The sequence below is a fragment of the Mesoplodon bidens genome, assembly GCF_964165515.1.
Source record: "Mesoplodon bidens genome assembly, chromosome: 9".
In the NCBI taxonomy this organism is placed as follows: domain Eukaryota; kingdom Metazoa; phylum Chordata; class Mammalia; order Artiodactyla; family Ziphiidae; genus Mesoplodon; species Mesoplodon bidens.
In genome coordinates, this window is record NC_138166.1 from 68,645,569 (window position 1) to 68,671,972 (window position 26,404).

Here is a 26,404-nt window from a genome sequence, read left to right on the forward strand (position 1 = left end):
AAACTCTACTGATAGGAGTAAAAGTTGGAACAAAATGGGAAACCTTAGTACATAAGTTTAGTCAATCACACTGGGAATTTTCTGAACTAATGGATCTTACACATGTGCATGTACATGAACATTTTGCAAAGAGAATAATTATTTTTTACACATATATAAATTGTTCCTGACACACAAGTAAAAAAAAATCTCCAAATTTCCTATGAATTGTACAGGTCCTAAGAATCCTTTTATAGACTACTTCTGATCCTAGTAAAATTCCCACCCTATCTATATGCCACAGTTTGACACACGTGTAAAAGATGTGGATAAACATCATGAAAATCTGAAAATATCATGAAATATCCATGTAAATTCTGTCACTCTCTGTCAGTAATATGTTATATTTTCTCAGGAAATATATTTAAACAGTTTTGAACTTATTTAAGATTATTACAAAAATTATTTAATTATAGAGCATGGAGGGACCTCTCATTTTAGAAATCAAGTCACTAAAGGTCATGAGGTCTTCTTCTAATTTTTGGGTCTGCATGCTTTCACAATACCCTGCTGCTAAATTCCTATTAATCACCCAAATAGAGATCTATAGTTTAATTATAACCTGAAGCAAATTTTCCATTATTCTGTTTTCTAATTTGGAAAATAAGATAATTATACTTCAGTCTAAGATGAGTGAATGTTAAGGATAATGCATAAATGAGTGCTTTTCCCCACAGACACCTACACTTGGGACTATACAAATGCTAAATAACAAGAGAATGATAAAAAGGAAGTTAAAAAGCAAATCAGACAGTCAAATTCCATTGGCTCTCACACAATATTGAATGAAGTACTGTTATGCTATGTTATAAATTAGAGCTCCCCAATACATGGAATGATTCTCACTGAAGAAATACAAGCATAAATAAACAGAACACGTTCTGGCTTAGAAATATCATTTGTTTGGCTAATTACATACAAAAATCAACTTCATAAATAATGCTATTAATGAAATGCTCAGTTGAACAAAAACTGTATTTAAAAATAAATACAAATCAGAATTTTTTTCATGATAAGAAATGACAGAATCACAACAACCTTTTTTTTAATTTTAGAATTTTATTTATTTTTTTATACAGCAGGTTCTTATTAGTCATCCATTTTATACACATCAGTGTATACATGTCAATCCCAATTGCCCAATTCATCCCACCACCACCACCACTACCCCCACCGCTTTCCCCCCTTGGTGTCCATACGCTTGTTCTCTACATCTCTGTCTCTATTTCTGCCCTGCAAACCGGTTCATCTGTACCATTTTTCTAGGTTTCACATATACGCGTTAATATACAATATTTGTTTTTCTCTTTCTGACTTACTTCACTCTGTATGACAGTCTCTAGATCCATCCATGTCTCTACAAATGACCCAATTTTATTCCTTTTTATGGCTGAGTAATATTCCATTGTATATATGTACCATATCTTCTTTATCCATTCATCTGTCAATGGGTATTTAGGTTGCTTCCATTACCTGGCTATTGTAAACAGTGCTGCAATGAACATTGGGGTGCATGTGTCTTTTTGAATTATGACAACCTGTTATTTTTAAGTATACAGAAATCACTACACCAATATGAAACACTCCTGAGACTCAGATGGCATTCCCCACTCTCTAAAAGAATATTATAAATGAGGAATTTCTGCACTGCGAATTATCCTTTCTGATCGTAGCTATGCTATAACTAGCTGCCACAAATCTGCTGTTTTGGGGTGCCATGTTTAGCATTATTTTTTAAAGAAAACTATCTTGATCCTTTTTTATTTTATCCCTATGGATCTCCCCACATAGCACAAGCCCCAAATTTTGAAAACAGCAGAAGAAAAAAGATAAAAAATCTAAAGACTACCTCACAATCTGCCCAAAGCGTATTTTAAGAATCGGGAGGAAAAAAAGAATTGTGCTGTTTAAGTTACTCCTGGTTTCTCTAAAAGAAATTCATTGCAAGGCCTACATTTTAATCTAAGGGAGTCAGCTGAGCCTAGTTTCATGAGGGATGAAAATAGTACATGACTTGTTTAAGATTTACACTAATATTCTCTGTTCAAATAGAATGTCCGGAATATGACAAGGACACAAAATAATATCAAATCTCCTCTCTTTTTTTTTTCTTTTTAGCTACAGCTATTCCTATCATAATGACAAAAGAGCATGTTATCCAGTTTGAGAATCTCAAAATATCTGATTTGAGATTCTCAAAATATCAGAATCTAAGGAAATCATCCTTAAAAACAGTATCCACTAAATATATGGGTAACAACATACATTTTAGCGCATAAATTCTGTACAATAACAAAAATAATTTTGCTCTAAAAGAGATTTCTGTATAATGGTAACTCTATAAAAAATCTTTATGGGATTTCCCAGAACATTAACAATCAATTTGGAAATAAGAGTGAAAATTTTGTCCAAACCCCACAATTTGTGGGAAACTAAGATTCAGAGAGCAATATGATTTATCTGAATCACACAGCAAAACTAGGCCTAGAAAAAAGTTTTTCTTATTCTAGCTCCCTTCTGCAACACTCAACTGCCTTCTAAATTTCATCTGAGTAAAACTTTTCTATCAGAGAAGGAGAAACAAACAACAACAAAAGCCAGTGTACTCATCCAGTTATAGGAAATACATTTCTGAATAGTTACTAAGATGAGTGGTACTATGTTAATAAACATTTGAGAGGAAGTAGAGCTTAGTGGTAGTGAAAGATAAACTGAGGATTATTAAGATTTTAAGAGTTTGAGCAAAAATCGATTCGAATAGGGTAGAGCCAAACTGGAAGTGGTTAGGAGGCTCCATTGGCAGGAGCTCAGAGAGAGGCTTTGAGAGAAAAAAATGTGGAAGCAAAAAAAGGGAGTTATTGATTGGCTATAGCTTAAAGTCTAGTAAGCTATTTGCCTGCTTGTCCTTAGCATTTTGATTTTGTAACCTTGAGGCATTTACAGGCTTAGATTTTGGTTTCCTTACATAGGTCACCATAGAATTAGAGTCCTATCAGTTAATGGCCTCCTTGTTTAATTAATTTAACAGTGGTTCAGAGGCAAAATAAAGGGATTTGAATCTGAGGGGGTATAAACTGGCAAGTCATTTAACCTCTTTGGCCTCATGTGAAAATTAAGGACGATATTAGCGTCTACAAAAAGAGATGACATGAGGAGTACCTGTGAGAATTTACATGAGGCATGAGACCAGTGGTACATGGGACATGCTTGCCATTGATGTATTGTTACTAACTGCTCTTATCATACCCACCCTCCTCCAGAGCACTTCCTTCTTCCTTGCCCCATCCCTTACTTGGCAAATACTTACCATGGAAGCTGAGTGCTATCATAACACACTTAGGGTTTTTTCAATTGAAAGGAGAAAGACCAATTAGGATTCAGTCAAGGTCAAGGGAAAGAGACCTCACTGTGGCAGGTCTATAGACTGAGATGACAGTGGGGGAATTTGTGTTAGAAAGAATGCTTAAAGTCTCTCCAAATTTTCAACACCGTTTTAGAATGAACCACTTTGTACGAGTCATTTCACTCTGAGAGCCTCCTTTACCTCATTTCTAAGAGAGGATGGGAATAAATGGATGGTTCAGAAAACTGAGGTCTTTGGAGCCTCTTCAGGATCAGATGCTATGGGCAGAAAGGCTAAGCTGGGTACCATCTAAATCTTTCCAGAACCACACTCTCCTCCACCATCCCACGTCCCATGCTAACCAGAATAGATCTTCCTTTCTATGTTTGACTTCTTCTGAATCTAGGTGAGACTTTATTTGAACAAAGGTTTTCACATTTGAGATGAGGTTGAGAATCAACAGATCTGTATGCCCATTTCCAGATAAAAAATTTTATGGCATCAAAAATATGCTAATTTTATATGATACTAAATTTACTCAGGTGGCTGGAACTTGATATTATTAAAAATCCATATCTTTCAAATTAGCAAAAATATCATATTGAATATATTGTTCATATGTCAATATTAATACTTACTGGCAACTCATTTTTGCCTCAGTTATTCCATCAAGGGACATAATCCAGGCAATATACTTATCCAGTGTAGTGTGCCTCAATATGATGACTAAAGTAACTCTCTTCCTCATTTACTACCAGCTAGATGTAAACGTAAAATGAAATAGGAATAATGGCAGGTAATTAATCTGATAGCATTTAAAAGCCCCATAATGACTAAAATTCAGTGATCCTAATGTGTCTATGACATAGGGTTACAGCACTAAACATAAATTAGTGATCAATTAAATACAAAGGTTAAAACTGAATAAGTAAGCTTACCCACAGCTATTTTTTGGACATCTTTTAAAATATGTTTCATGTTCAGAGTAATGTCAGTTTAGAATATGAAGAAACCTTAACTATCATATAACCAATTTCTAAATTTTAATGATCAATGACTTGAGGCACAGCAAAATAAAATGTCCTGTCTACAATCACACAATCGCCTAGTAAACCTGATCCATATTTCATAATGCAAAGCAAATTTTCTTCCCCTATATCAATTTTTTATTAACAGATAAATATTTTAAGATAGTATCCATTAAACTACTATAGTCATCATTATCCACTCCCTGAAAGTTGACTTAGATATTTAAACAGTTAATTCTGAAAAACTGGAAAATAAATATTTCTCAAGGAAAAAAGAATAGCCTTTCATAGGGATGCATTTAGAATAATGTAACAATACCTTTGGGATATGGAACCTTCAATTAGAATTGAAGAACGACTGAGTCTTACAACAAAGGAATATAAAGTCAGATAATGGGAGAATAGAATTTAAGTACTTTATACAAATGAACTTAGCTAGCAATTTGCTATAGAAGAAAAGGAAAAACTGGGCTTTAATGTAGCCATAGCAACCTCCTATCTTGAACAATTTTTTATCTTAAGCATCCAAATGTTTCTCTTCTTCAGACTCTGTAGTCTATATAATACACATAATGAGGTATGGGGAAGGAGCCACACTTTGTTCTTAAGCTTTAGGATTGTAAAAATTCACCTGAAAGGTACTGGATTTTACATTTTCTTACCCATGTGTTTCCCCACTACTTCAGTTGATTTTTTATAAGCATCATAAAAGAACACAGAACATTCAGGTTACTTCCACTGGATGGATAGAACTAAGCCTCTTCCTTTGTGCATCCATAGAGTAGTACACATACTACTATTACAACAAGTCAACTCTACTGTGCATCATCCTCTGCTATTTTCTCCTTCAGTAACTCAGAACTTGGTGAGCAGATAGCTCACCTTATTTATTGTTGACTTTGCAGTAGCTACAACAGTGCCTGCCAAAAAGGAGGTATCTGGTCAATGTTTCATAACTGTAGAAAAACAGAATAAGCTAAAGAATTAAGATCTTTTTACCAAGAAAAAAGTAGCTTTTGCTCTCAAAAGTTGCATACATAATTATATCTAAAAATAATGTCTATTTTTATTTAAAGAAATCTAAAGTTACGAGTGTCCACAGGTATTAAAAAAATACAAGATATAAGAATTCTTAAAATTGTTTTCTTTTAATGGCCTAAACTGGGAGGTTTCATGCTGCTCGTCAGAGTCTAATTATACATATATTACTTGTTTAATTTAAAACACAGAAAACACTTTAGATCTTTGACTCTCCCTTAGGCAAAATCTATGTGGGAAAGCCAACAAAAAAATTAAAGACACCATGAGAAAAATTCAGAAAGCACAAAAGGACATATGTATTCGGAAAATTCCACATATTAAAATGCTTTCTAAATTAAAAAAAATTTTTGAATTTACCAACCCACACCCCCAGAAAAAGGGCCTTAAGTTCACTGCCAATTATTCTGTCAAAGAAAAATCACTTTCAATCTTTCAATTCTTAAAAATCTTATAAAGTGTAAAGATTAGAAATGCAAGCACAGTGACTGATGCAGTAGGCCCTCAGCAAATATTTATTGACAGATCAAATGGAAGAATAAATGAAAAACTAGATAGATGATAAGCTCTATATAAGGGTTGATTTTGGACTGTATGAGTCATTCTTGCAAGTCATTTAAAAGAGCCTTTATATAATACATTTCATTGATATGTCAGTTTTCATTCCTGGTGACATTTCATTAACATTGTCTTTTGAACTTGTATAATATTCAATTATAACTTATTTTGCTTTAATATATGATTCTGTTGCCTTTAAAACTAAAAGAAGGGGGACTTCCCTGGTAGTGCAGTGGTTAAGAATCTGCCTGTCAAGGCAGGGGACACGGGTTCGAGCCCTGGTCTGGGAAGATCCCACATGCCATGGAGCAACTAAGCTCATGCGCCACAGCCTGTGCTCTAGAGCCCATAAGCCACAGCTACTGAGCCCGCATGCCACAACTACTGAAGCCCACACGCCTATATCCCGTGCTCTGCAACAAGAGAAGCCATAACAGTGAGAAGCCTGCACGCCATAACGAAGAGTAGCCCCACTCAAGGCAACTAGAGAAAGCCCACGCATGGCAACGAAGACCCAATGCAGCCAAAAATAAATAAATAAATAAAAATTTAAAAATAAATAAATAAAAATAAAAGAAGGTACAAAAATAACCTTATAAAATAGTTTTAGATGAAAAAACAACTGAAAAGAGCAATAGTTAGTTATGAGTTGGTCCTTAGCTCCTACATATGACTATATATATGAATGTGTACCCTAACAACAAGAAATCATTTAATGAAAATTCATCCACTATTAAGATTTACTTGCATATGGCTTAATTTATTTTAAAGAAGAGAAGCAAAATATTTTATCTACATGTTATCTACTTTACATCCATCCATCCACCCATCCATCCATAATATAATATTTATTTGAAGACTTATTATGTCCCAGTCCCAATGCTAGGCTCCAGATCATCTACCCAGGCAACAGGCCTAAAACCTTCAAAACCTAAGTTGAAATATTGACTTTTTGAAGTATAGTTTTCCTACTCTTTAGAAGAAAAAATAATCCCAGCAAATTGATGGAGTATGGGAAATTCTGTAAGTATATCAATAATTACACAATACAAATTTTCTAAGTTTGAAAACATTTTTCAGAGAGTTTATTTTTTTCATTATATTCAAAAAGTAAAAGTAGAAGAGGGAAAGATGAGGGAGGATAGAAGTGAGAGGGTTTAGGGCACATGCATTAAAATTCTCAAAAAGTGGCTGGTCCATCTATTTTTTAATGACATAGTTTATTTTAAAAAAATTTTACACCAATGCACATAAAAAAACAAACGACAATATCTCCTTCTAAAATCAACATGACCATTATCACTGTTACCTAGCCCAAATCTCAAAACAGCCACCAGCAGAAACCATTTTCTCACTGATAAAGCTAAAGTGTACCTAAAGAACAGCTATGTTTTTAAACTGGTGCTGGTAGTGAACCACTTTCTGTTTTGCCAGTGGAAAAGTGGCAGTATAACTGTGTTACTTCTACTTTCTTTTTTTTAAATAAATTTTTATTTTATTTATTTATTTATTTTTGGCTGCATTGGGTCTTTGTTGCTGCACACGGGCTTTCCCTAGTTGAGGCAAGCAGGGGCTACTCTTTGTTGTGGTGCACAGACTTCTCATTGTAGTGGCTTCTCTTGTTGTGGAGCACGGGCTCCAGGCACGTGGGCTTCAGTAGCTGTGGCTCGCGGTCACTAGAGCGCAGGCTCAGTAGGTGTGGCGCATGGGCTTAGTGACTTTGCATCATGTGGGATCTTCCCAAACCAGGGCTCGAACCTGTGTCTCCTGCATTGGCAGGCGGATTCTTAACCACTGAGCCACCAGGGAAGTCCCCTATATCTACTCTCTAACCACCAAACAATAAGAAAAATATTCTGTAAAAATCTGGGAGCATATCTTTTTCTCTTTATTTTTTTTTTCTATGTTGTTAATTTTAAGTTACTTAAGAAGGGAAACAGTCATTTTAATCATTATTCCATATTCTATCATCCAACATGAATTATAGAAAGACACAATTGTGAGTTAGCATGCAGCAAACATCTGTTTAATGACCTATATACTGGCCTAGGTACTAATCAACCGATCAAATGTACTAATATAATCAAAAGTAAGCTGAACACAGTTCCTAATAATAATAATCTCATAATCTAGTAAGAAAATAATAATCTAATAATCTTATATCTAGTAAGGAAATAGTCTAATAATCTAATGTCTAGTAATAATCTACTGTCTAATAATTTTATGGCCAGTAAGGGAAAAAAGAAGTGTAAACAAATGATTATCATGACACAGATGAGAGGTGACCAAGAATGAATCCAGGAAGTTTCCCAGCATAGATGTTTGGGGGTTGAGGTCATGCTAAGGGCCATGAGACTCAGGAGGTCCAGTTTCTGGCGACGATATACTCTTTACTAAAGCAGGTATGTCAGGCTATCATTTCTGATGATGATGATAATTAAGAAGTCTAACCTAACTTCCCTGAACCTGACTCTATAATTACAAACAAATTGCAGATTCATAATTTGTATTTCCAAGTAGATTTTTTAAACGGAGCAAAAGCACTGACCAGCAGATTCAAGTATTTGTACTCTCTTGACAGTCATATTTCTCATTGTAATGTATTGGCATTTGGGTTTTGTCCCTTGTGAGTTTGGTTAGTGTGAATCACACCCTAGTGACTATTAGTAGGTTGATAAAATTAATTTTCTAAATTTGAAAAGCTGAAGTCAAAGGCAATGCCAGCCCTTCCTAAGAAAAACATCACTACATTACCTTCTGTTAAAATAATTTCATAGCATCTCTACATATGTATGCAAGCCTAAGGATAAAACCTGGGTTCTAATCCCACCTCATCAATTATTAGCTGTGTGATTTCAGGCAGATAGGTGTCAATACCCTTACAAATAAATAAATAAATAAATAGTGGTTAAAATCCCTCTCCAATCTGTTTCAAGGCCACTATTAACATAAAATAATGAATAACAAAGGGCTTGGAAAACCACAAAGCTCTAAGATATAAGATATTATTAACTGCCTTACTATCCTGCAAACAATCCATGCCAAATAATCCAATAGTGAAAGTATCATAATCATTTTCAAATACATGAGAAAAAAATCAATATTACAATAAAGGCAAAATTTACATATCCTCTGTTGTACTTCCCATACTGACAATTTCTTCCTACAGACCTGGAGAAATAAAATTTGAATTTGTTCACCACTTTAAGAACTCTCCTTATTTTCAAAAGCTTGCAGAATAAATATAGTTCAGATAGGGTTGTTTCTGGCATATGGCTATGCCAAAATGATGAAACGAGGTCAGAATAGAGTTTCTAATTTAAGAAAATACAAAAATTTTAAAACAAAAAGTGGTATTATTAGGTTAACATCCCCCCAGAAAGAATATTTCACCTTGAACATTTCTAATCCTCTAGTTAACATAAAGGAGAATATATAGGAGTCTTTTTGCTCTGCCAGAGAAAGTGGATATAACTGGTTATTTGGCAGAAGTTATGATTGCTCAGTTCTCAACTGAGTGATTTATGGCAACATGCAGAAATTTATACTTTGTACCTAGGTTTTTCTCTTCATTTTGAGAATAAAGAGGCAATAGACTTCTATTTTAAGTTTTATCCAGATGCCTCTCCTATGTGCTCCCATTTCATCTCTGACACTGAATTGTAACCATCTGTTTACCTGTGTCTCCCCAGAAAGACTGAAAACTTATGAAGGGAAGAGACCATATTTAAGTCATCTTTTTATCCTCCAACTATTAACCCAATAACTGGCACAAAAAAGGTGTTCATTAAATGTTGACTGGATAAATTGAGGAATAAACTAAGATATAATATTAGATTGACTTTAAAGTCTAGTTCCTTTGTATTACACTCAAATTTAATCTTTGGATTTTAGTAATAAAGGTAACACACATTCTGTGTAACTAATAGATTTACCCAAGTTAAACCAGTTGAATACTAAAATTAGGAAATCAAACAAACCGAACTGCTTAAATTGTATGTAGCAAACATGAATATGTACATTTATTAAGTAATATAACTCATTTATCAGTTCACTGAAAACATTTCTTGAGCATCTACTATGTTCTAATTACCATGCCCAGGAGCTGGCAGGCCTCCTCAGGCTCTCAAGGAAGTGAGTGTCTGGTGGAGCAGAGAACCAACTAAATATTCTGACAGAGGTGTGTGCTGGGGCCACTGAACGACCTCAGAGGGCAGCTAAAGTACAACTGGGGGGAGGGGTTATAGGGAAGGATTCACAAAGAGGTGATGCTTGAACTGAGGGTTGATAAAACAGCAATAATTAATGTAAAACAAAGAAACAGGCAATCCAGGCAGAGAGAAAAGGGTGAGGCACCCACAGTTCTACTGGCAGAGAGAAGGCTGCATGCAGAATGGCAGAAAATGACAAGAAACACAGAGAAAAAGAGGAGGGACCCCAGATCGTGGAGGGTTAAGGATTTATAAAACATCTTCAGGGAAGAAGCAGTTATATTAAATTCTTTCCTCAAGGGGCTTAGAGCTTACTTAAAACAGATTAAGAGTAATAGGTGAACAGTATTTAAGAAAGGAATTTTGATCAGCGAATAGGTGAAGTAACAAAACAAAACAAACAAAAAAAGCAAAGACACTTAATTCAAGATAACTTAGGAGTTATCTGAACTTCATGATCCAGTTTTATCACATCTCTTAAAGGATAAGAGGAGAATTAGGTGTGACTTTGAACTATAAATATTCCAACAATTTTGAAAACCAAAGAATGTTTTAAATTAAAAAGAAAGTGTTTTATCTCTCTGTAGAGACCATATCTCCAAATACATTGACCTCTGTCACTGAAGTACCTATCTTAGAGTCACTCAACAATGCCATTATGAATTTCAATATTGGGCAGAGATGAAAGAAAAGAACAGTATTCACAGACTGATTATTCAGCAGACCATTACTGCTGGTAGGCAAGAAGTCTCAGAATGAACAGTCCAGCCGTGCTCCAGCTGTCCTGCACACCTGCGGGGAGAGCTCACCGGCAGTCCAACGGATGGAGTGTACATGTAAAAGTAATGTGGTATTTTACAATACAGCACATATCAAAATTGCAACTTGGTTTCAGATTGCTTATTGTTATGATAAAGACGTCAGTAACCATTTAAAAGAAGGTACATCCAAGTGTCTGTATTAGCGATGTAATCAGTTACTTTTTCATTGTTAGTAACTAATGGAATGTAAGTTATTTTCAGGGAAAAATAAAACAGTCTAACATTAATCTGAATTTCAGTTAAGTATGACAATATACAGGTACATCTACAGCAAGTTAGACTACCTTTTCCAAATGCTGCAGAATTCAAGTCACTTTATACAAAGGAAGACTATGGAGAGAAATATGAATTAAAATGAAAAATTCAGCAAAATTCCATAATTTCTAGTTCATTTTATAATTTTGTTTCTAAATGTCATCTCCTGGGAACCTGAGGAACCACAGCCTAACTCATTTGATTGTAACTGAACAGTATTATTTATTTATAAACTTTTAATTTTGCCTCTCTAAGAGAAAATAAAAAAGCCATCACTGAAAGGTTTTCTTTTTTTTCCCCTATAACTAATTGTCAAAGAGAACGACAAATAATAAATAAAATTACAGGCTATAAACAAGCAACTATTTGAAAACAAAGAAAAATTCTGGCAGCACAATTTTTACATTTAATGCAACTTCAGTCTTCTAAAGATCCACTTTCGCAGCCATAAAAAAGAATGAAATAATGCCATTTGCAGCAATATGGATGGACCTAGAGATTGTCATACTGAGTAAAGTAAGTGAGACAGAGAAAGACAAGTATATTGCTTATATGTGGATCTAAAAAAATGGGGCAAATGAACTTATTTACAAAACAGAAATAGAGTCACAGATGTAGAAAACAAACTTATGGTTACCAGAGGGGAAAGGAGGGGAGGGATAAGTTGGGAGATTGGGATTGACATATACTATATATAAAATAGATAACTAATAAAGACCTACTATATAAAACAGGCTAGTCTACTCAATACTCTGTAATGGCCTATATGGGAAAAGAATCTAAAAAATAGTGTATATATGTATATGTATAACTGATTCACTTTGATGTACACACCTGAAACTAATACAACATTGTAAATCAACTATACTCCAAAAAAAAAAAAAATCCAGCCTATCCAGTGTCTGGGCCAATAACTATTAAGGACAGTCATAAGAAGGATAAAGTCATCAAAACATACTGAATTAACTGTAAACTAAGAATATTATATATAAGATAATCATAATTAGTTAATGGATATTGTGGGTTTTTCCCTTTGGACTAATTATTTTTCTCTTTTTTCTTTTATATTTTATTTTATTATAGTTAGCATCATGCTGCTATTCCTGCAAGTACTGAACAAGCATGGGATGTGAATATTACACTGTTAAATAAATGAATTGCTTAATTTCCTGTGACCATCTATACATACTCCATCTTCAAAAAGTATATCAATATTCTATCATAAAGGAGATAGGAACCTTTTCTTCAACATGCATGACATTTCTGGACAATGCAATTGTGGCACTGGCACTTATCTCCATGAAGAAAATCTTTGCAGTTCTATGGCATTCATCATTTGACAAAAGCAACTATTTTCCTTATCTATCAGCTCTTACTGATCTTACTAGCAGTGACCGTGGAATCCTTAAGGACCCATTAAATCTCTGAAGAAGAAAGCTAAGATGAAGGACCTGCCACTCCAAATTCATGTGCTACTTGGCCTAGCTATCACTACACTAGTACAAGCTGTAGATAAAAAAGCAGATTGCCCACAATTATGTACATGTGAAATCCGGCCCTGGTTTACACCTAGATCCATTTATATGGAAGCATCTACAGTGGATTGTAATGATTTAGGTCTTTCAAATTTCCCAGCCAGATTGCCTGCTGACACACAGATTCTGCTCCTACAGACTAACAATATTGCCAAAATTGAATACTCCATAGACTTTCCAGTAAATCTTACTGGCCTGGACTTATCTCAAAACAATTTATCTTCAGTTACCAATATTAATGTAAAAAAGATGCCTCAGCTTCTTTCTGTGTACCTGGAGGAAAACAAACTTACAGAGCTGCCTGAAAAATGTCTGTCTGGACTTAGTAACTTACAAGAACTCTATATTAATCACAACTTGCTTTCTACAATTTCACCCGGAGCCTTTATTGGCCTACATAATCTTCTTCGACTTCATCTCAATTCAAATAGATTGCAGATGATCAACAGTAAGTGGTTTGAGGCTCTTCCCAATCTGGAGATTCTGATGATTGGGGAAAATCCAATCATCAGAATCAAAGACATGAACTTTAAGCCTCTTATCAATCTTCGCAGCCTGGTTATAGCTGGTATAAACCTCACGGAAATACCAGATAATGCCTTGGCTGGACTTGAAAACTTAGAAAGCATCTCTTTTTATGACAACAGGCTTATTAAAGTGCCCCATGTTGCTCTTCAAAAAGTGGTAAACCTCAAATTTTTGGATCTAAATAAAAATCCCATTAATAGAATACGGAGGGGTGATTTTAGCAATATGCTACATTTAAAAGAATTGGGGATAAACAATATGCCTGAGCTGATTTCCATCGACAGTCTTGCTGTGGATAATTTGCCAGATTTAAGAAAAATAGAAGCTACTAACAACCCCAGGTTGTCTTACATTCACCCAAATGCATTTTTCAGACTACCCAAGCTGGAATCACTCATGCTTAACAGCAATGCCCTTAGTGCCCTGTACCGCAGTACCATTGAGTCTCTGCCAAACCTCAAGGAAATCAGCATACACAGCAATCCCATCAGGTGTGATTGTGTCATCCGTTGGATTAATATGAACAAAACCAACATTCGATTTATGGAGCCAGATTCACTGTTTTGCGTGGACCCACCTGAATTCCAAGGCCAGAATGTTCGGCAGGTGCATTTCAGGGAAATGATGGAAATTTGTCTCCCTCTTATAGCTCCCGAGAGTTTTCCTTCTAATCTGGATTTAGAAACTGGGAGCTATGTTTCCTTACACTGCAGAGCTACTGCAGAGCCACAGCCTGAAATCTCCTGGATCATACCTTCTGGTAAAAAACTCTTGCCTAATACTCTGACAGACAAGTTCTATGTCCACTCTGAAGGCACACTAGATATAAGTGGCATCACCCCAACAGAAGGGGGTTTATATACCTGTATAGCAACTAACCTGGTTGGTGCTGACTTGAAGTCTATTATGATCAAAGTGGATGGCTCTTTTCCCCAGGATAACAATGGATCCTTGAATATTAAAATAAAAGATGTTCAGGCCAACTCAGTTCTGGTGTCTTGGAAAGCAAGTTCTAAAATTCTTAAATCCAGTGTTAAGTGGACAGCCTTTGTCAAGACTCAAAATTCCCATGCTGCCCAAAGTGCTCGAATACCATCTGATGTCAAGGTATATAATCTTACTCATCTGAACCCATCAACTGAGTATAAGATTTGTATTGATATCCCCACCATCTATCAAAAAAGCAGAAAACAATGTGTAAATGTCACCACAAAAGGTTTGCACCCTGATCCAAAAGAGTATGATAAGAGTAACACCACAACATTTATGGCCTACCTTGGAGGTTTTCTGGGGATTATTGGTATGATATGTCTTTTCAGCTGCCTCTCTCAAGAAATGAACTGTGATGGTGGACATAACTATGTGAGAAATTACTTACAGAAACCAACCTTTGCATTCAGTGAGCTTTATCCTCCTCTGATCAACCTCTGGGAAGCAGGCAAAGAAAAGGGTACAGCATTGGAAGTAAAAGCAACTGTTATAGGTGTGCCAACAAACATGTCCTAAAAACAACTAACTAAATCTACTTCAAAGAAAACTCAAAACTGTGGTTGTACTTTAAAAAAAAAAAAAGGCAGAGAAATATTACTTTGTAGAAGGAAGTTTAAGCTTCACCAATGCTGCTCCTGACCAATGGACATATGTACAAGTTCAGCATTTTAATTAACTGGCTTTGAAGGGTACTGTGGCAACCAAATAAAACAATTCCATTTTCTAGAACTTTCATGTAACTTTTATGTCTGGACTACAGTTAAAGTGGACAAAAACATTTCTGTATTTTTTTTAAATATATAAGAGTAGCTGAACTGAGCAATACCTCCTCCTGTGTTGTATTACACATGTTAGCCACGAGTTTTTGCATTGACCAGATAAACTTGAATTGACACGTGGTGTAATAAAATGGACAAATTCTGTAGAGTAGACACAGTGAATATGTGGACCTCTTTTATAAGGAAAAATACATTTTGGATTAAAATCAATTGTTTTTGTCTTGTTTTTGTTTCTAAATAAAGAATAATTTCTGGGAAATATCATTTGACCAGATATCATTTAAATGACAATGTTTTCAAAAAGTGTTTTTCTATAATGAAATTTGGAATGCTAAGAGTAAGACACTTTTACTGGGTGATGTAACTACATTTTTATAATGCACAAAAATGGATTTTAGAAGGCACTTTATCGATATTGAAAGGCAATAATAACATTGTACTTAACACTTTATTGACAGAAACAAATCCTCTTGGAAATTATGTATTCACTTATAGATTTTCTTTTCTTAACAAGCAGCTTTTGGAGTGGATTTAATTATTAAGTTCATATAATGTAAACCCAATATCTAAGGAAATGAAAGTCTTATTTTAATAATTGGTAGTGGCTCAACATTAGGCTGCTTGTTTTGCAGAAAATATCGCCAAATTTCCGTAGGACTTATGATCTAGGTGTAATTTTCAAATCTTGCTGTGATTGTAAACACTTAATGAGCTTCACTGCAATAACAAGCAAATAATCTAATAATCTTCTATGTTGCAAATACAGCAAGGAAACATGTTCTACACGACCCCCAAAGAAGGAGGTTTATATACTTGTATAGCAACTAACCTAGTTGGTACTGACTTAAAGACAGTTATGATCAAAGTGGATGGTTCTTTTCCCCAGGATAACAATGGATTTTAGAATTTTAGTAAACTAGAATTTTAAAATTTTATTTTAAGATATACTGAATTCATAGTGGAAGAAGCTCCAGAGTTCAATAGAAATTTAAAAGGACAGTTTTGCTCATGAAAAGCTTCTGAGACTTAGAGTAAAAGAAAAAAATTAAGTGCAGTTTTCCATGACTGTAAGGCACCTAAATAACACAGCTTAGAAAAATTGAGAATCACTGAATTGAAGTGCTAATAACATTACTAATTATTTTAGAGTCTTATACAGAAAATACAAGAATTTTACCTGGAAAAAACAACCAAGATTTTTAGGGCTTTAGTCATATTTACAAACAAAAACCCATAGTCCTACAAAACCAATGTATTTGTGTACAAAGAAAACATCCTGAAACACTAAAAAAAAATTTACAGAAGGTAATAAGCCTTACTTTTTATAGGCAAATTGCTTATCTCTACAAAGCTACAAGTCTTCCATGTTAACTGCTACTTAATCTGTTCATAATCTAGTGTTTAAGTTCTCTTACCGTAGCTTTCTGCATATCATCAACATGTCACTGGCCTGTAAACATTTCTACCACTGAAATCATATCAGTTTATTTGTTAATACTAGACATTTGCTTTTGTGATAGCACTAACAGTTTCTAATTAAGTATTAGCTGTTTTTGACAATGTTGGAAAGTAATTGTTATGAACTCTTTAAAACGAAAGGACAACTGTGTTAATTTTAACACAACCAAAATATGAAACTTGTTAATTAAATGTGTTTCCCAAACACAAACTTTACAACCTGATGAATCACTATCACAGAGAGGCTGACATTAGAATTTATCAGTAAGACATGCTCATACATCATAAGAGGTTTCAGCACCACGGACAGAGCTTTTTAAAAGAGCCAGGCTATTTATCAAAAATATAGGAGCTGAAATATGACCTATTAGGATGCAGGTATTGTATAGGTCAGCAAGAACTTGCTCAGATTTCTTGTATGTTTCTATCTTCATAAAGAACTATATCAAACATATGGTAAAGCTGAGAATCCATTTCAAGCTACATTTTTCTTAGAGAAATTGCAGTAAATAAGTACTTGGAATAGATACCTAACAGTGAGCACTAAAATGAAGTATTTTTGTTACAGCGGAATAAACAGAGATACTTAAAGCAAATCATGATCCTATTTACTTGCTCAAATTTTAATCTAAATTGCCAGTGAGAAAAAGAAAAAAAGACATTTGTTTCAACAACAGAATGTCATTTCATACTCCCTATATTACCTCCTAAACCTCACATAAAATTAACTAAGCACTGGTTAAAGTACTCAAAGCATGTAACTTACAATTTGGTGATACCAAATGGATACAAAGGCAAACTTTGCCTATAATAAATAAAATTCTAAAGTTTATATCTCTATGAATGCCACATGTTCCCCTCACATTGCATGAAGGAAAACATTTTTTTAGAAAAAAATAATTTTACAAGAATTATATGTTATAATTTACACTACAAAATAAATCCAAATTTTCTATAAATAAGCATGCCTAGTTGAATACAAAAATGTATACAATGTGAAGCAAAATGTGCAACTGTCAGCAAAGCCAAGTAACAATATGCTGCCAGTCATATGTAACCATTTTACTTAGAAAGAAATGAAATAGATTTATGGTACATATGTCAGTCCATTGATACTTACTGCAGTTCTTAAATTTATTCTAATTAGGTAAAAATTTCTTAAGCAACACTATATAACAGCAAGCAAAATTTTAACATTATAATTCCTTAGTCTATTCATTTAACTATATTTTCTTTTGTTTATATTCAATATATATGTATTGTATGGCTATTAGTCACTGGGAAAATAGAAGTGAACAGGACAAATTCCCCACCATTAAGGGGCTTATATTCAACTGGTTTGCATTCTGGTTATGTATCACTGATTTCACAAATATGTGTTAACTATGTTACCTGGTGGAGACCCAGCTTCAATCTATAGTTTCACAGAATGGTAATGTTCAGAAAATCAGATTTTTTTTCTTTGGTCTAAAATATTTTATTTATCACAACATGTTGATATAGGAACTTAATTTAAATTTATTATTGATTTTATTCATAGATAGATAGATAGATAGATACTAGCCTAACACCATCCTCAGACTGGTTAAATAAACAGGCATGTCTACTTACCAAAAATTATTTCTAGGCACAAAAACATGGATAACTATTATATTTCCCCTATTTTCAACATAGAATGATCACCCAAGAAATATAAGTTAAATTCAAGAAGGTAATCTAGCACTGCTAAAATGTTTATGTATTTTATGAGGAAGACCAACTTACTCTATCCACTCTTATAAAATCTTCCAACAACTATGAAGAAAAACTCCACAGATTAGCCTTTTACATGAAAAATTAGAAGTGATAGGTCAGTAACCAATAAAGCAAACAAAACAACTAAAAGTTTGAGCATATATTTGCTAAAGAAAGAGAAAATTCCAATAAAATGTTCTCACAGCTGTCATAAACAGCAAGAAAAAATTCTCATTGTATATATAAACATAAAGTAACATCTTTAGCTTCATCACAATGCTGACTTTCTAGGAGACAGGGAATTATAAATAGTAATTATATTGTGGCTACATTTTCTTTGATTCAATGTCTGTCTCTCTTGTCTCTCTTTCTCTAACTTTCCAAAACAAATGATAACAAATAAGTAAAAGTTTTTTCAAAGAATATGGTTGTTACAGGTATGTTTAGTATATCAAGCATCCTAAATGGTCATTTGGGGATAAATCTAAACAGAAAGACTAAAATGATCTTCTCTTTCAAATGGTAGTATCTGCACCCTGAGTTCTATAGCCCCCACCTTTATAATATCATTTTACCCTGACTAATGCATTGTTAACTAGGCTGTGCTTGGGAGCATGGCAGTACTGTACTGGAATGAAAAAGCCATGCCTGTCATGGAGTTCTGGAAAATGAAAGAAACTGACTCCAGTTTCAACACAATAGTGGCTACTTTCGTGTGTTAATTTGAAAAGTGAGGACTTTATTGTTAGGGGTGACCACCAATTTGGTTTATATTATTTCTCTGAAGCAAGGGAAAAATAAAAACACTGTTTGTACACAGGAATAAAATGGCAAAATCTGAGTTAATTGTAATAGCCACATATATCCAATTCCAAGTAAAATTATTAAAATACAAGCTTTAAAGAAGAATATTCTAGTAAAATATAGATTTTTTCCAAAATCTGGCCTAAACATTCCATTAATGATATAACAAAGGTGCTTGTGAATTGACTAGTAAGCGTTCAGTATTCTCAAGTGAGAAAATACATGAAATAGAACACAATTCCTTTTTATTCCTACTGAAAATAGACAAGCCCATAGAGATTTGAACCTACCTATTCTAGTTCACTTTACATATATATCAGAGGGCTCTTAGCTTACCTTTGAATAAAGCCATATAGTCAATACCAAATAAGGGGTCATGTATATAACAGATACATCAATACAGTTTTCTCTTAAAAGCAAAGTGAGGTATTTAAATAAGTAATAAATTCAGAGCAAATTTATCACATATGATTTCAAAATTATTGTAGTGTGGTCCAGAGTAAGAAAGCATAGCAAAAAGAATTGTGGTTAACCTTGGCAAGTCTTTCAGAAGAGTGAACTACAATGGCATTTGAAGACCTCACAGTGCTTTGTGTCTTTATCTTTTCTAACTCTAATACATCTTCAAGAAACTAATACCATTATGTGACCATTGTAAGGAAAATCCAGCTTCTCATTAAAATATATGGTTTGGTGTCAAGTCATTGATTCAAAATCCAATTGTGATATCCATTTATAATGTTTATCAGCCTCTGCAACAAACAATGGAGTAAACTTAGGACATAAATTGACCCTCCTAATCCTAGCACTGAAAGAATCAGAGTGTAATAAAATAACTTCCCTGTCAGTTGAGGTACCAGATTCAAGGTTGGTAAAGACAAACAGTTCTTAAACCATCAGAGGTGTTATCACTACAGGAATATGATCAAACACACTGAAAGAGTTCTTCAAAAGAATACTATATAAAATTGAAATTCACTATCAAAACTGGGATTAAAGACAGATACCTCTGGTAAACATCTCTTTAATAATGATTGCAGAGAGGAGTCATGTAGTCAATAAAGAACAAAAAAATCAGGTCCCCAAAATAACTTTAAGGCTTCTAGGATTCCCACCCCTGTTTCCTAGTCAATCAACAAACCAACATTCCAATATATGATTTTTACATTAAATTGTTTATTTTATTAGAATTTAAAAACACATTTATGTACAAAATGCATGAATTTATATAACTATGTGATTCTAACTACCCAATTCAAACCCTTGAGTGTAAAAATAAGAATCCTTCAATAGAGAAAAGGTATAATAAAAAAAACATTTATTTCTTTTTTCTGTCAAAATCCGTATCTATATATACTCATATAGATTTAATAGACTGCATTGAAAAAATGAGCTACATCAAAAACAACCGTGTTAGATAAGGGGAGTTAGGTTCTTCCAACCAATGGGTTACGTGCATCTCAGTCCAGGCTCAGGCCTGAAGTCATAATATGATGCTTGAGGGATTTTCTTGGCACATATAATGCATAGCAATTAATAAATATATTATCAACATTATTATATTTGAATAAATATACATTCATATTTCCTTGAGTAACAAGATAAAAACTAGAAAGAAAGGAAACAAACACTTACTGAATGCTGAATATGTGCCAGACTAAAAATTTGCTATGGTTGTAAGAAATCCACTACAGATCTAAAGGAGAAGGGGTGTGGGAAAAGTGAATATTTACCATCTTACTATGTGTTAGGCATACTGAGGAATGTGCTTGCTCACCCTCCTGGTCTCTGTTTCTCTATATGCACGTCTCTCTCTCACATGCGTGTGACACACACACACACTTATATTAATTCAATTTTCATGAAATCCTTGTGGGTTCAGTGTTAACACTCTCATTTTATACATCAGTCTCAGAGAAGTAATTTTCTTTCCCAAGATAATAATATCATAGAACAGAAAAACCAAAAGGTACAACATCATGAAAAATAATAATACCCAGGTACTTTTCTGGCATGCCATACAAAAAATAACTAATAGGTGGTATTTTAAGGAGGGAACACTCCATCAATAATATACCAGATTCATTAATTGTGCTATTGTCTTCTAACTATCTCCATCAACATGTTCACTTATAATATTCCTATGTCGGTTCTGCATGAGGGATTGGGGTAAAGGGCTCCAGTTTGCCAACTTTCAGTTATTACTTGCCAAAGGCACAACTGTGAGCACTGGTTTAGCAAACAAACAAACAAACAAAAAATACACACACACAAAACAAAACAACCTCCAAAAACCTGCATATATTATAAATTGAACTTTTAAAATAAGCATATTCACTAAGTACTCACTGGCTGCAAGGTACTTCTAGAGACTTATAAAAGAGTCTTCTGTAATTATTTCCATGCATCCATTTCACAGTCCCCATGCATAATGCTCTCCTGTTTTTCTATCCCATTACAGAAAAGCAAAGGATAGTCAATTACCTGTTTTACTTGTTTTCTGACTCTAGCTTATATTTGTCATACATGATAATTCTGACCTTAGAAGGAGGTGTATAAAGAGTAAGGACTGAGGGGAAAATTTTTGCCCTTCAACTTTCTGCCAGCATCCCCATCCTTGCATGTATTGGTGCCATAAAAACTAACAGCTTAGAGGGTCATAAGTCAGTGCACTCTGACACAGTTTAGTGTGTTGGACGACTTGTAGTCTATTACAAATGGGTTCTGAAAAGTTCCAAGTTATGAATTGGAGTTTATGAATTGATTCTGAGGAGTTCTAATAAATGAATTTGTTCTAGAAGAACAAAACTAATTAATATAGGATAGATAACATGGATTATTTGTTCATAAATGGGGCAGCAAAAAATATTAAATAAAAACTTGACACCATCGAACTTATCCCTGAGATTAAAACCTCCAATGCCCATATAGGAAGTTGATTGTCTCTATGTCCCCGTAGAAGAAACAAGGTGATTCATTAAAACAAGCAAACATTTCTACAGACTAGTAAGCTTCTATGAAATTAAATTGGCATGCAGATTTTATGTGTAGAGAAGTATCTCAGTATTTAATGAGTACTAATTTTTGCTTGTTAATATTTCATAGTCACTATGCTGAATCCTGTTCTCATTCAGAAGATACCACCCCATCTTGATTTTTTTTAATGAATCATTGATATGGCAGAACTCCTTTGCTACTATTATTTGGAAAATAATAGTAGTAAACTTCCTAAACAGAGAAGCAAGGAGTGGCCCATGTTTTCATTCATACATGATTTTTTCCCATGCGCTCTTCATTTATTGAGGATCTACTATGTGACAGACATGGTATTAGCTGCTAGAGATGCAACATTGACTGTGATAGACAAATTCCCTGACACCATAAAGCTTAGTCTACAGGTAGATACCAACAAATGAATCTGGTAATTGCAATATAAGTTAATAGAAATATGATAGGAATGAGGATAGCTTACCCATATGCTGGGGTACAGGTTATTATAAAGGAGCCCAGAAAGGGTTCTAACAACTAAGACTGCCTTTACACAATCTCCCAATTAAAAAGCTGAGAAATGTTGGGAGCAGGCTAGGGATAGTGTGAAGATGACAACAAGCTGAAGAATTTGAATAGCAACAGCATGCTGAGTAACTGGGAGAAAGTTCTGAAGAAGGAAAAAGCCAGAGCTGGCTTCAAAAGATAAATGAAGATATGGGTAAAAAAATCAAACTTTACTTGGTGCTAAACATGGTGGAAACTAATGTCCCAGGGAAAATGACTAGACCAAATTCAAAACACCAGGACTAATTTATAAGGCTACAAATATTAGTTTTCCATATTTCACGCCTGTCTCCCTCTATAACTAAGCCCCAGTTTCTCATCCAATCCCTAGTCCTCCATAGTTGGGAATATGAGAAGTGGGAAATAAAAGAGAAAAGGAAATAGATACAGGCACACTCTATACACTACTGCTCAGGTCTCCCCTCATCTGAAGCCACATCCCACACACACACAGACTCTCAAGACCCTTAGAAGCATACACTCAGACACAAACTATTCATGTTCAGAGTAAATATGGTCCATTATATGTAAGATATCCTATTTTCAAATATTAAAAAAATACACCTCCCATGAAGTTAACAGAGGGTCAAAATGTTACTCCAGCTCTCCACTATTTCCCCAAAGAGAAAATAAATGAAAGAGACCTTAGGTATTCTGGCCAGTTTTGTACATTAAAACCCATGTAATGTAAAATTAGGGTCTATGTGTTTGAATTTAAGACCGATCTAGTTCTATTTCCACTGTTAATTGTATTTTTCTTTCAGAAATTTCACACATATGGTACATAGAGTTTAATAAGTACGTAAGTATAAAAACAGATTTAGAAACACCAGGAACAAATAGTGTGTCTCATTTCCTTGGATTATGTTTTCTACCATACCAGACATAGTTCTAACTGGATCTCACAGATATCATTTTCCTCAGATAATAGAAAATAAATTGCTCTCTTATGCTTCCAGTTGAGATCCTGAATTCAAAATAACCTAAAATAAGAAAGAGTAGAATAGGTAGAAGTACTCACCCATGAATAGGACACTCACTCCACATTTTTTATGGTTTCTCAAAACTGAGCTCTCTTAAGAAGAAAATTTTATTAAGATTGTCTAACACAAGTCTAATATAGATTACTAAAGAAGTAAATTATGTTAATAATTTAAAGTTTAAATTTGAAGATGTACTTAAAAATTAATAGAGGAGATAAGCATTAATAGACATAAACATAATAGACATAATAAACTTAACAGAAAACATAAGCATTAGCATAAAAATTTGGAAATACTTTTGCTATTAAATTTTCTCAAAAAGGTTTTGGGGAACTGTGATACAAAGACTATTAAATTAGTTACTTTTCAATCCTTCAAAATCTTTTGTTTGAAAGGTCTGTTGGAGGTTTTTACCTGAAACCAAGGGGGAGTGAAAGCACATCCACCTTCTCATGATATTTTAAATGCTGGGGTCTTGGTATGCCCAGAAAGATTCCTACAACACTCTGAAGTGAGCTCCTAATTGTGTAGAGGACTACAATTCACCATGGCAAGTGTGTCTGTTCCATTTCACTCTGGTATGAATAATAGAGAAGACTTTAGACAAAATGATACTAAGTAAATGTAAAAACAGAGTGATTTTTGTTTTACTGATACGAGTAACTCTGCCCCAGCACTAGGCTGTAGTACTCAGGTCAACTGTTTTTCAGTGTGACTACTCACACCAGGTAAGAACATGTATGTGGCTCAGCACAAACTCTCATCTCATTCCGGAAAAAACAAGTCAAGTTTTAGGTTCACTGAAGCCAGAATATATAAAATACTAGAAGGTCTATGAGATCAGTAGTCCTAGATGTCGAACTAAAGTTACAATCTTAAATGTCATAAACCTCTGATTACACATTTGTCAAGTACTTTCTAAGATATAAGACATTTTTACATATGTCTGATATTTGAATATATCCTCCGTAGCTACTCTGCGATTTCAGAAAAATCATGCTAACCTACTTTGATGAATTATTGGTCCTGGCAACAGAAATATCAAATAAAATTATCATCAAATTTGCAAACCCACTGAATCTTTCCCCTGCTCCAAAGTGAGCACTGTCAAACACCTGTGCATGCTTTCACAGGGGCAATGGGCTTATCAATAAAGATTTTTGCTATAGTGGGAAAAGCCAACCCTATGATCTTTAAATAACCTGGTTTCAGAAATGAATTTTTATATTAAACCTCTCCTAAAGATCTCCTTGACTTGAAATTCCAAGCTTAAAATAATGATGTCACATTATTCCTTTAAAATATATTATTTTAAAGTACATAATTTTATATTATTTTGCCTTAATATACTTTACTACTAAAGTAACGTGATTATTATACAAAATCAAGAAAATACAGAAAAGAGAACCCCACATTCTTCCTGTCCCCTTCTTACAAAGCCTGTCATTCTGTCTTCCACGAAGTTTATATTATCTGACTCTACTACCTTCACTCTTAGTACAGACTAGAGGTGCCCAGACTGTAAAATTGGCATGAAAGACTTCCAATCTCAGGATGAAAGAAGACTTCATTGCTCACCCCATCATTTCCTCACCCAGCCCCAAAGCTCCCAATGACATGATTGACAGATATTACCATCCTCTAGGATTATACATCAGTCCCTTATGTATCAGCCTATTACATTTTTGCAAAGCTTTAGGAGTAAAAAGATTTTCACTCTCATGTTCAGCTGAGAATTTGCTTCTTTCTATTTTTCACTAGTTTTATTTTAGGGAGCAAAAAAGGAATGAATTTAATGTATGTACTACAGGGCAGCCCAGCAAGTTGATCATGTTATCATGTCCCTATATGTTCTTTTTTTTTTAATTTATTTATTTTTTATTTTCGGCTGTGTTGGGTCTTTGTTTCTGTGCGAGGGCTTTCTCTAGTTGTGGTAAGCGGGGGCCAGTCTTCATCGCAGTGTGCGGGCCTCTCACTATCGTGGCCTCTCTTGTTGTGGAGCACAGGGTCCAGACGCGCAGGCTCAATAGTTGTGGCTCACGGGCCTAGTTGCTCCGCGGGATGTGGGATCCTCCCAGACCAGGGCTCGAACCCATGTCCCCTGCATTGGCAGGCAGATTCTCAACCACTGCGCCACCAGGGAAGCCCTGTTCTTTGCTCCACACTGAAGAAGTCCATGTCCTTAAAGCTATTCAGGTCACTCTTCTCTGAAGATGATCCAAGTCATCAAAGTCTCTCTTAAAATACAGTACCGGAAACAGAATGCCACCCTGTAGGTGTGCTAAGCTCTCTATTTGGTTGGGGAGCAATGTTAACAAAATTCCTTCACTATTTTCAACCGAAAGCAGAGCCAACTCTAAGCAGACAAGGGTCTTCATACTTGACGCCAAATCTTGGGGTTAGCAACATCACCAAGACCAGCATCACCAGCACTTAGTAAATGCTAAGCCCTAGCAGACATATAACCTAATTTAACCCCTATGAGGAAGGTTCTATCAGTAGCCACATTTTATATGACAGGTGAGAAAATTTAGGTTTAGAAAGTTTAAGTGACTTACCAAGATTTTGCTAGTAAGTTTTTATGGGTAAGAGGGGTTTGGTCTCCATGTAAAAGCAAATTGACAGGTTGTTAGTTTGCTAACACCTAATATAAACCTTGGAATTTCTCATATGAACTGATATGACCTCTTAGATAAAAGTCACTCAGCAGGTAGTAGGGGTGGGTATTATGAAAACTTAATTAGC

At 34.4% G+C, this 26,404-nt stretch overlaps 2 protein-coding genes across 2 annotated transcripts in view; one reads left to right on the forward strand and one right to left on the reverse strand.

The window, feature by feature from the left end:
* Positions 1-15,360, forward strand: part of LRRN3 (leucine rich repeat neuronal 3) — a 38,064-nt gene extending 22,704 nt beyond the window's left edge. The window contains exon 2 of the mRNA XM_081244026.1: positions 12,377-15,360. Within this exon, the coding sequence (XP_081100152.1) occupies positions 12,736-14,862 (2,127 nt within the window). The 5' untranslated portion in view covers positions 12,377-12,735 and the 3' untranslated portion in view covers positions 14,863-15,360. The remainder of the gene's footprint in view (positions 1-12,376) is intronic.
* IMMP2L (inner mitochondrial membrane peptidase subunit 2) overlaps positions 1-26,404 on the reverse strand; it is a 903,124-nt gene that overhangs the window by 457,213 nt on the left and 419,507 nt on the right. The gene's annotated exons all lie outside the window — the stretch shown is intronic.